Source organism: Dama dama, chromosome 33 (assembly GCF_033118175.1).
Source record: "Dama dama isolate Ldn47 chromosome 33, ASM3311817v1, whole genome shotgun sequence".
NCBI lineage: Eukaryota > Metazoa > Chordata > Mammalia > Artiodactyla > Cervidae > Dama > Dama dama.
In genome coordinates this window covers 46,545,240-46,557,381 of record NC_083713.1, presented here as the reverse complement: position 1 = coordinate 46,557,381, position 12,142 = coordinate 46,545,240, and the positions used below count along the sequence as shown (strand labels likewise).

Below are 12,142 nucleotides of genomic sequence, written 5' to 3'. Positions count from 1 at the left end.
TAGGGAATGAGTTAGTGAATTTTTATCAACTGCATGACATAGAACAATACTCAAATTGGGGCTTATTTTCTTGTACCTATTAGAATTTATAAGATAAAGTAGGAACTTAAGGCTCCAGGAAAAAGATTAGAAAGACCTTTGGGGGTAAGTTTGCTTGTTCCTTTTAATCTCTTATTGTCTCTAAAGGTGGAAAAGGTAACTCAAATACAGAGAAAAGAAAACTCAACTCACACTGCTAAACAGATCCTTCAGATTCTTGGTTCTGTCATAATCCACCGTTTCTAGAACTGTCGTGTATTTGTCTTTGATCTGATGATAATTCTCTTTATATTTCACCTACAGACAAAGAAGATGGGTTATTCTTTTCCATTATTTGACAACATGTAAGACCATCACAGCTTGTCCTGGGAGAGCTGTGCATGGAAGACTCACCTCACTGGCATTAATGCCACTTTGAAGAGCAGTCACGTAAAGTGGTGTGTCTGTGACCAGGTTGTAATTCTTTAGATTTTCTTTACCTGCTTCTGTGTACAGTATCTGTGAAGAAAAAGAAAAGTTACTGAAAATGGTAAAATGCAGGTCTGCCATTTGTGCCAACTTAGATGTACATTTCTGGGTTTCTGCTTTAATCTTAACAAAAAGGATAGGTTGGACAGTCCTGCAGGCTTTGTACAGCTGCCAAAACTAACAGTTTCTCTTGACCAAAAGTGGAGTCTGGATCTTTGCTAGGTCCCTCCTTCATCATGTTGTCTTTTCACGCTTATACTCTGTCCCTGACAACAGACCCTCAATTTCAACATCCATCAGATAGCTGCCTCTCTGAGATGAATTTTTGCTGTGAAGTTTTCCAAACAACTACTTTTTACTTCAAAAGTTAAATACTTATGGTTAAGGTATGCATTTGGTTTCTACTCCCTGTCAGTCAACCTGATCAACTAAGGTATCAATGGCTTGAGAGTAGTTCACTATGAAATAGCTCCCAGATAACAGTCTGCTATAAATGTCTACAGCCTTCAACCACAGGGGAGACTTAAACTGAGGAAGGCCAGCACAAGAGCCAGCCACCAGAAGAGGTTTTATTGGCAGGGGTCTTTGGTTCCCTTAGATTGTGTACTGTCAGAGCCACTTTTTCCACCTGGGCACAGAGACAGTCTTGCTGTTACCTCACTGGGAGCATCATGGAGTACACAGTGAGCTAGTCCGTCTAGGAATACAGCTCACCTGACTCTGGAGGTCATATGACTTCTTCGCATGGAGGATCTGGGGTGTATCCCAAACGTAACACCCAATGCCTTTCAGCCAATTCAAGTCATTCTTATACACATTCTGCAAGAAAGAAGGAACAGTGAAAGGTGACTGGTACTAACTGAACTTCCAATCGAGCATTTGATTTTCTCCTGTTAGCCTTTGGCTGTGCTTAGTATATACTCAGCTGCCATAGGATAGGTTTTTCAACAGTTGGAAGGTCTTTAATGCCCTAGTCTAAAGAAGTTTAGGAGGAGAGCAAAAGCTAAGCCCAAGACTACTGGAGTGGGTAGCCTATCTTTTCTCCAAGGAAACTTCCCAACCCAGGAATCAAACAGGGGTCTCCTGCATTGCAGGAGGATTCTTTACCAGCTGAGCTACCAGGGAAGCCCAATGCCCTAGTCTAAAGAAGTTTAGGAGGAGAGTAACAGCTCAGTTTTAGTCTAGTGTTGAAGAGATTAAAGAATTAACACAGGTGTCTCATCGCTCTGAGGGGATCTTTACATCAAAAAAAAGTTACTCCTGCTACTTTGTATTGAAAAGCAGCAGGGTTTAGGAATACAGAGACAACAAGAGCATGGGGGCCCGGGCAGGGCTGGATGAAGGCTGCAGAAAGGACCCCATACATCACTCAAGATCTCCTGCGCGTGTCGGACCCGGACAACATTGGGTTCTTCTGGAAGAGATGTCCACTGGTGGAAGTAGTGTCGATATTCCAGGTCACTGAGGATGTACTGACACCTTTTAGCCAACACGTGATTCATCATATCTTGGGGGATATGAACATTTGCTTTGGTGTCCTCATAATGTCTTCTGTAGTTCAACTAAAGAATGATACATATTTAAAGACAAAAATAAGAAAGCCATTAAGCTACTCTGATCAATTTTTTCTAGAGTCTTATTTTCAATATACATCAATACCTTTAGATTGGACCAAGGTTAAAAAAATGATACTTTAATATATTCTACTTCTTCAAAAATTTCCCATCCCTTTACTATAACACAAAGCAAAGAGGAACCAACCTTGTTTTCTCCTTTTTCCAAATACAGAGTCCTCACCGTGTTTGGAGGAATAGGGGGGAAAGGGTGAAAACTGACAGCTACCAAAGGTGTGCAAGGCTACTTGGCAGGGACGGGGAAAGTCTCAAGACTGATTCACTCCTCACTATCCCACCCCCAGCTGATTTTGAAACAAAGGGCAGATTATAAATAGGCAGAAGAGTAATACACTGAAGTGTGCAAATCCTCTTGTTAAAGTAAACTTTGCTTACCAAGCTTCTCATTTTTTGGAAGTCCAGACAGTGAACCACGTTGGGGAACTCACTGATTTCTTTTCCAGCCAGGTAGTGACCCTTCAGCTTCTCATACGTCTCTTTGTATTTCAGCTGTGAAGTAGGTATGGTATTGAGAATCACTAGGACTTTCCAACCAGCCCTTTGTGGCTAGAAAGACTCTCAAACTTACGAAAGGAAAAAGTCCTACTGACCTCACTGTTCACAAAGTCAGCATGCTTGGCTCCCACAATGGGGATATAGCGTTCATCCAGGGTGTAGCCATAGGCCTTGGTTCCCTCCCAAGCCCTTTTATACAGTATCTAGGACAAAGAAACGCATATCAACAAAACTTTGCATTCAACCTCTTCCAGACGTCACTTGAAAGAAAATGGTAAAACCAAGGTAAAGTATTTATGTTTAAAGGCAAGGCCTAAATTTTCATTTACAGCCAATAGTGTGCCTACTTAAGAACAGGATAGAGTCTTTGGACTAGTTGCAAATTAAACCTACTGACCCCGAGACATTTTATAATAGAGTTTAACTTTATTTACATTTCTAATAAAAGTGAAAACAAATTTGCACACAGGGAGAGAATCACCAATGATTGCTTCCCATTCAGCATACACACACACACCCTTTAGATAAGCTGAATTAAAATTTGGAGAGCAAGTCATCCACTTGCTGGCTGGCGATATCTGGACATGATTGCTAAAAAGGGACCACCCTTTCCTCTCTTCTTTCTGTTGGTAGCTGCTTGGTCCTACCTGTGCCCAGAAGTGATAGAGCTCTTGTTACATTATTGTCTTTTTAAAAAATTATTTAATTGGAGGATAATTGCTTTACAATATTGTGTTGGTCTCTGCCATACATCAACATGAATCAGCCATAGGTATACCTATGTCCCCTCCCGTCTCCCATTCCATCTAACCGCTCTAGGTTGTCACAGAGCACTGGATTGAGTTAGCTGAGGCATATAGCAAATTCCCATTGGCTATCTGTTTTACATATGTAAATATATTTATATGTAAATATATGTAAATTACATGTAAATATACATTGCATATGTAATATATATGTTTCCATGCTTCTCTTTCAATTCGTCCCACCTTCTCCTTCCCCTACTGTGTCCACAGGTCTGTTCTCTATGTCTGTGTCTCCATTGCTGCCCTGCAAATAGGTTCATCAGTACCATCTTTCTAGATTCCAAATTATGCATTAATGTACAATATTTGTTTTTCTCTAACTTACTTCACCCTGTATAATAGGCTCTAGGTTCATCCACCTTATTTGTACATCATCTCCCTCACTTGCAGACACTCCTGAAAGTCCTATCATTTTGATCTTTAGCTCCTCAGTGTCTCCCTCAATGCCTGGCACATCACAGGGCCTCAAACAATACTAGCTGAATAAATACTACTTGCTCTGAATAATATGCTATAAAATAAGAATAAATACAACAAAATAATACATCTTCTTATAAGTTCAGTTGTTCATAAAGTCAGCTAAGAGCATGAATACTAACAAAAGCTTAAAATTCAGAACTGAGTTGTACATCACATAAAATAGAACTTACGGTACTGTAGAGTTTTTCCATGTCTTTGGAGTGGGTGATATATGGTGTATCTGGAGAAAAGATATACTTGCCCTTTATTCGTTTATTAAATGTTTCTTTATATTTTACCTGAGGAGAGAAAACAAAAGAGAACCTTTGATTATTCTAAATATATATTTAAAGTTTCACAAGATATACCTAGCAAAAAATATTTACATTTAAAGATTAATCAATGGGTTAAATTTCATTATATGATATATAATTTATATTATAACTAACACAATGGAATGTTTGGGATAATAATTTAGATATTATCTAAAAGGGGTACAGTATATGTCCTACTAGTGACTTTCAAGACATTCTCCCCCAAATATTTTCTTATAATTTACTCCCCATTTTCTTTCAAACCATTATCTGGAGTTAAAGAAAGTCTGTTCAGCGACAGACAGTTAAGCTCCCAGTTTATATACCTTATTATACACAAAGAAAACTTACATCACTTTGATTGACTGAGTTAATCTTGGCAAGAACAATCTCTGGAGGATCCACCACACTTGTAAAGTTAGGATAGTTGGCAAGAGCATCTTTCTTATATTTTATCTGGAAAGGAATAGAGATAATTAAGATAGGTGGTCCCCTACAGGGTACCTATCCCCACATGGTAGGTAGGGAGGCCAGGCTTTATGTAGAAAGAAAAGGCTCTGCATACCTGATTCACCATTTCCTGGTTCCTGGTAACCCTCACATGGTCCACAGAATCCAGGGGGATCCAACCAATGCCTCGGAGCCACTCCAAGTCAGCTTTGTAGATATTCTGAGAGCAGAAAGGGAGACATAATACAGGTGTAAATAACTCGGGCACATGATATCAGGCAGCAGATTAGAAACAAATTTTTCAGAAGGTTTTTAAGGCTTTCTCTCTAGTGGCTATTGTCTCATTGATTCAAACATGATTTCATCTGTATACCTGAGCAATATTTCTCATGGCTGTTAATATGAATGAGGAACTATGCAAGGTGGTTTGAGAGATGAGTATAAAGAAAGTCTCTGCAGTGTAGAGAGAAGTTATCTATGAAGTAGACAGTGGTAGGTACTGCAAGAGGAAGACCACATAGATGCTGTGGGAGTTAAGGGTAGGGAACCATTGTTTTCACCTGTGAGCATAAGACAAGGTTTTGCCAAAGAAGTTATAGATGGACTTCATATATATAGCTATATAGAAATCTGTAGGGTATTCAGACTAAATAAAGGAAGTCACACAAATAAATGCTCATGTCTTGTAGGGTTGGGGGCCACCCCTCCAGTCTATCTTTACCCTCGCCCCCACTTCCTGGATTCTCTCAGGCCACTGCACACTACATAAAGAGGAGTTGCTAATCTGATTAAAGTTCCACAAAGGTTATCCTGATGCAGCCACCAGTGAGATGGGATGTTCAAGTTCAGTACCTGTGCTGCAGGCAGAATCTGACATCCTGTTTTGGTAATAATGAGAAGACCCAGGTAGGGTTAGCTTCTTGGTGCTTCTGAGCATCACACTGATGCATTGTGTTTCTGTTTCCTACAGACTACTGGTGGCAGGGAGAGATCTTGATTCATGCTTCAGGGGGAGGTGACCTGAGATACATTCTCTCTCCCAGCATTGCCAACCTCTGCATAAGGGCTTCTGGCCCTTCTGCAGCTCATCAGTACACTGTGTCCCTTTTGCTTTGATTCCTTGCAAGCAACTTCTTCGTGAAAGGAACGAGATGCTTGGCAAAGCAAGGAGGAGGCATTCCCAGGTCTTGACTACACTACCATGTAATATTGTTGAAATCCCAAATCAATGTCAACTCCCGCCCAAGCCAATGATTATTTTAAATCAGTTGACAATTTTCCATGCACATGTGAGGAATTGTTGATGATAGAGATGGTACAGAAACAGATTTCTTAAAACTTGACTTTGAATGTTATTCAGAAATGCACAGTCAGTAAGCAAAGCTGTCCATTACCGCTCCCAACTTTCCTCTACTTCATATCCAGCCTCAGTTCCCTTCTGAGAGCAAACTATATATTTATGGTTCTGAGTTTCAAAGACTGGAGGCTCCAAGTTGGTGCTTATGATTCTGAGTAGATCATATGCCTCTACATAATTAAAGAGACAAAAATCACTTACGTCACTCTGTAGGTCATAGGCCTTCCTTGCCTGAATAACATCATTTTGGTCAGGGTGACATATCCATTGGTGCAGGTAATTGCGGTAATCAATGTCACTGGCAAGGGCCTGTCCCTCCTTGGCTGCCAACACCGACACCATATCAGGAGGTATATGGATTTTGGCCTTTGTTTTATGATAGTTCTCTTTGTAAAGTCTGTCATTCTGAATCTGGCCTGCATGCTCGAACCAAACCAGTTTGGGATCATCTCTCATCGTCGGGACACCCACATAATGACCTTTCTGCTTGACGTGTTCAGCTTTGTATTTCAGCTGGTGGGAAGAGGAACAGAGATTCCATCAACTTAGACAAGGACACAAGGCAGAGGGGGCTCGAAACATCAAGCAAGCTGAGGCCCCAGATATTTTTGTTACTCTCACAAGAGCAAATATGAAAAAAAATTGAAATAGAGATGAAGAAATTTCAATTAAAAAATGGAAAAATAGACACTTATTTTCTACGTCTGGCAATATCTTATTTGAAGGCTTAGAGATTTTAGGGAAGCAGAGAATAGAAGAAAAAATAAAGACCTCAAGCAATAGTTTTTGAAGAAGCAGAGAGGAAAAAAAAGATGAAGAATGCCAAGAGCCCACAGGAAAAGGACAAGAAGGGAGCAGGTACTCTGGCCATCCTCAAAGCTGGCCAGGCCTGCCAGCCAACAAGGAGCTCTCCATGGTGCTATGTCTTAGGGTAACTGGGTCCCTGTAGGGGCAATGGCCAGTCTTTGCAAAATTTACTCATATCAAATTAACTTACCTCACTCTGAACATCACCAGAATGATGGGCGTGAACAAACGGCACAGCATCTGGAGGCAAAATGTAACCGGTGGCTTTTTGTTTCTCCCAGCTTTCCTTGTAGAGATACTAAAAGACAGAGAGAGAGCCATGACAAAGGGTTAAACCAAGGAGTCAGAATAGAGGGCTAAGTCTCCTACAGGTATGTTATAGTCCTCCTTTCTCACAGAAAGTGTCAGGCATCCAGGCAAAATCCTTACCTGGTCCAGTATCCGGGCTGCCTCCTGGGCAGTATGCAGCTGAGGGGTTTCTGTGAGAGTGTACTTTGATTTTGTGTCATTCCAATCTTTTCGGTACTTAATCTAGAAATGAGAAGCAAGTTGGTAAGTTCCTTGATATTAAGAACACATAATGTTGTCCAAGCAACTGTTAGCATCAGTCATCTCAATATTTACGATCTGTATCTCAGACAGTGATTGTACAATGAGCGTAAGGACGCAGAAGAGCTTTAGAAATGGCATCTTCCAAACCCAGAAATTTTAGTATCTTTTAAAATTTTTAACAGATCATCTTTATTTAAAAATTTAACAGAGCCATTTTAGAACAATAGTCATGTACTTACATCATTCAGGATTTCACCACTATGTTTTGCTGTCACATAATCAACTCGGTCATCCACAGGAGTAAAGTTGAGAGTCTCTATTTTTGTGCGATATTTTTTCTATGGGAAAGAAAATCTCTTTTAGACAATTATTGTCTCTGGTCCTGAACAAAATATGCTGCATTTAAGGGCGTGTCTGTACTAGAAGTGTAGAATGTCATATTTCAATGGCATCTTTTTGGCAATTTGGCTTTCTTCTTAGCATTTTATTTTTAAACAAATGGGTTGACATCTTATACCATCCACAGATTTTAAGGTAGCAGGTTTGCTTAGCTCCCAAAATCATATATCATATATCATTATTTCCCAAAATAATATATCATTATGTGTACTCAGGTATGTGTGTTTTTCAATTTTCAAACTTCTCTCATGTGTATTGCCATTGAGGGCAGAAGAAAATTTTCCATTTATACAATTCCAAGCATCACTGAGTGGTCTTATAGGTATTCTTATGGGTGTGGCCCCACAATGTGACAGGGACAGTACAAGATTATTTTGGAAAGGAAAGCAATTGAAATCATAATTGCTGTTAGGGAATGACTGCATGTGAACTGGTATACTTTTGTTTAGTCTCTTAGGAAATGTGCTGAATGTCAGGATAAGATCTTGGAATACCTCACTGAAGATGTCTGCCATATGCTTGGCATGATTGACAGAAACAGAATCAGCTGGCATCCACCCAATCCCACGTAACCATTCCAAGTCAGCCTTGTAAATAGCCTGTGAAAATAAGACCAGGAAGAAGTCAGTGAGTCTGGTCACATTTATTCTATTCACTGGTCTGATGGAGAAATGCAATTTAAGAATGACATACTCAAGCACCAGACAAGTAACATAAGTAAATTAATGATGTGGCGGCATAATAAACTGGGGGCCATGTTTGCTGTTTAAAGGGGTTTAGCCTTAATTCAGCCCCAGGTCATGACTACCAATGGCTAATTCATGTCTGGAGCTGCATCCTCTAATTTTTTTCCAACAAAATGGGAAATCCTAGATTTGTACACAAAACTCCCTGATTTTAAAACCTTTTAAAACTTATTTCAAAATTTAAAAACACTGTGTCAACTAAAATAGCATATCTATGCCTATAACCTGTCCATGGACTGCCAATATTTTACTTACAATTTAAACCTCTGTTGCTGCTTAAGTTCTGTAGAAATAATACTTTCAGAATAGTTGTCTTTAATGTGATACAATTAAGAACTATGTTCAACTACCACTTATTTCCTTATCTTTCATAGTACTGGTGATTTTGATACCATACTATAAATTCTAACCAAAACCAAATTCTTGGCTGTATAAAGACATGAAGTGATGATGCAAGATTTAATGACATAAACTTTCTGGGAGTCCTGGGAAAATGATGAAAGAGTTCAGGCTAAAAGGCAGCCCACTCACATCACTTTGCAGATCATAAGCTTTCCTGGCCTGAATCACGTCGTTCTGGTCAGGCATACACGTCCACTGGTGCAGGTAATGGCGGTAATCAACGTCGCTGACCAGAGTCTGGGAGTTTTTAGAGTGCTCGATGGAGAGCATGTCCGGGGGGCTCTGGAACTTAGACTTCCATTTGGCCCAATGCAGCCGGTACTCTCTTTCATTCTGAATCTTGCCAGCTATGAGCGCCCAGCGAATCTTGTTGTCGTCCCTGGCTGTGCGGGTGCCCACATAGTGTCCCTTCTGCTTCTCGTGATCAAGCTTGTATTTATACTGGAGACAGAAAAACACAGCAGATGGATCACTGCATGAACTCTCTGTGCACCTGGGGCCTTTGCATGAAAAACTGAGGAGTAAATAAGGCCACACTCACGTCACTGGCGATCTCCCTGGAGGCCTTGGCAGCCTGGATGGGGATGGCGTCCAGCCGAACGTCACAGCTCATCTTCATCTCATCCCAACCTTCACGGTAAAGTTTCTGAAGAGGAGGAAAAACAAGGTATTGTTCCCAGTTCAAACTCACCAGTGACTACAGGGGTTCAAGTGGAATTAATAACAAAGGGGTACAGTTTTGAAGTCCTAGAACCAGTTTACAAAAAGAGAATAGGTGAAAGAATCATTATAGACCAATGTACTGGAGAACAAAATCATGTCTGGAATCCAAAGATCTGGCCTTGACAAGGTTTTTTTCTTCTTTTAATTTGAATTATAATTTCAATATAGTTGTTTATGTTTGATGTAAAAGGGTTTAGGTGCTTCTTGTATTGATAGCACTGGGATCAGTTTATGTTCAGACATTAATGGTCTATTATTGAATTTCTTCATAATTCTACTTAATTCTTCATTTTAATTTTGTAATCTTCAGAATTATAAACTTTTTACATTCTGAAAAACAAGAGGGTTTTTCATTTGAAAAACAACAGGGTTTTTCCCTCTCTACACAGTTTTTTTTTTTTTTAGATCTTCCAATACAATTGTTGATGCATACTGTTTGAGAGTGTTAGATCATTTTACTGAAGCACTGATTGGAGGTAATGGGCCATTTTCTAAGTGTAGCGCTGTTGTGTTTGTAAAGAGAGGTCAATGAAAATAGTGACTGATTTACAGATAACGTTCTAAATATATGTTCACATTTAAGTGGATAACTTCTGTATTAACAATGTTAGAAATAGCAGTAATTTAAATGTATAATTCAGAAATCAAACCTATCACTATTGTTCAGAGCTTGAACAAGGCAGAAAGAAGAAGTGAATTTCAATTAGTTTCATGGCCTTTGCATTTTGAAAAATGAGTGCTTAGATAGGCTCTGTCCTTGTAATTATGGAAAAGTTTTATATGAATTTTCATTCAACTTTTTGTATTAATTTTGAGTGGGCCTATTTTAATTCTTGACTTGTTTTTGTACAAAAGAAAGTGTTTTCCACATTTAAATGTATTATAATAGAGAATATTTAATGGAAATTTGTAATTATGTTATTTTAAATTTTTTGTATTTGTTTTATTACACATATTGTTATACTATTTTTTTTCTTATGTGATACACTTTCTTTATGTGGTCAAATATAATTTTTATTTGAGCTACAAAAAAACTGGACTTAGGACCTAACTTCTTCACCTACTAACTGTGAAAATGTGGGCAAATTCTTTAATCTTTTTAACTCTGAACTTTCCCATATGATTAAAAACAAAATAACACTGTCTTACCCATGTGATTGGTGTCAAGTTTAAATGAATCAATTTAACATGAATTTGCTTGGTTACCATAAAATTATATACAAATATTCTGAAAAAAACTGCCTTCTAAATGCTGAAAATAACTTAAAATAGTGGACTTTATCAAGATTACAGTACTAGCAACACTATGTATAAAGAAAGTGAATATTTTGTTTAGTATTCAAATAGGATGTTTGATGCCTTCCAAAACAGAAGTCATTCTCACTAGTATCTAAGTTTAACAACTTTACTTTTGGCGTGGTGTCAAATACTAGTCTTGCTTATATCATGATACTAATGGTGTGTGCATGCATGCAAAGTTGCTTCAGTTGTGTCCAACTCTGTGTGACCCTATGGACTGTAGCCCACCAGGCTCCTCTGTCCATGGGATTCTCCAGACAGGAACACTGGAGTGGATTGCCATGCCTTCCTCCAGGGGATCTTCCTGACCCAGGAATCGAACCCAAATCCCTTTAGGTCTTGGCAGAGAGGTTCTTTACCAATAGTGCCACCTAGGAAGCCCAATATTAAAGGTAGGGTTCTGGTATTTCCAGCTGAGAAATTTATCATGCAAAAGATAGCATATGAGACTTTCCAGAATTCTTTTTCCAAAGATGCCTATGGATTGGAAGGAAGAGGCCGATTCTATTCAGTGAAGAGCTGGCTGTCTCTCCATCCACTCACTTGGCAGTAAGAGTGCACTGCACCATATACTGTACCAATTTTAGTCCAAAAAAAGCATCAACATTTTGCTTTCTTCCCAGCCCTTGGAAAAATTAGCTCCTAAGAGGCTCATTACAATAAAGTTGGTGGTGCAGTACAGTGCATGGTGAGGAATCTTTACCTGGAAGACTCCTCTCACAAAGATTTATTATTTTTTGAAAGATAACAGGTTTCAAGCCATGGTGGACTGTATTAAGAAAGACAGTATCCTTCTTCTAAGGTCATACTGTTCCACACACAGAAAAATCTCTGTGATTCATGAAGGTACTACCTTTCTTGAACTTTCTTAAACTGTGAAGCTACCCGTGTAATTGAATTCTTTCATTTTATCTAATAAGAGTTTTAAGTTGACCTCTCCCTTTCCCCTGGCATACAATGATTTATTCTGCAAAGGATGATAATTCTGCCTTTTTCTTTCTGATATTTTTCTCTTATCCTCACTCTTTTTTTTTTCCTTTTTTTATGGATGTGCCGGCTTTTCATTGCTGTGGCGGGCTTTTCACTAGTCGAGGCGAACAGGGGCTACTCTTTGTTGCAGAGTAATGGTCTTTTCATGGCAGTGGCTTCTCTTGTGGAACACAGGCCCTAGGGCACACGGGCTTCAATAGCT

At 39.1% G+C, this 12,142-nt stretch overlaps 1 protein-coding gene across 1 annotated transcript in view; it reads right to left on the bottom strand.

Annotated features, from left to right (window-relative positions):
- NEB (nebulin) overlaps window positions 1-12,142 on the bottom strand; it is a 216,959-nt gene that overhangs the window by 66,827 nt on the left and 137,990 nt on the right. The window contains exons 98-113 of the mRNA XM_061135714.1: window positions 9,470-9,574; window positions 9,058-9,369; window positions 8,275-8,379; window positions 7,621-7,719; window positions 7,259-7,360; window positions 7,020-7,127; window positions 6,224-6,535; window positions 4,781-4,885; window positions 4,567-4,671; window positions 4,093-4,200; window positions 2,732-2,839; window positions 2,517-2,630; window positions 1,872-2,069; window positions 1,222-1,326; window positions 433-537; window positions 232-336 (exon numbers count right to left, since the gene is read on the bottom strand). Of these exons, the coding sequence (XP_060991697.1) occupies window positions 232-336; window positions 433-537; window positions 1,222-1,326; window positions 1,872-2,069; window positions 2,517-2,630; window positions 2,732-2,839; window positions 4,093-4,200; window positions 4,567-4,671; window positions 4,781-4,885; window positions 6,224-6,535; window positions 7,020-7,127; window positions 7,259-7,360; window positions 7,621-7,719; window positions 8,275-8,379; window positions 9,058-9,369; window positions 9,470-9,574 (2,196 nt within the window). The remainder of the gene's footprint in view (window positions 1-231; window positions 337-432; window positions 538-1,221; window positions 1,327-1,871; window positions 2,070-2,516; window positions 2,631-2,731; window positions 2,840-4,092; window positions 4,201-4,566; window positions 4,672-4,780; window positions 4,886-6,223; window positions 6,536-7,019; window positions 7,128-7,258; window positions 7,361-7,620; window positions 7,720-8,274; window positions 8,380-9,057; window positions 9,370-9,469; window positions 9,575-12,142) is intronic.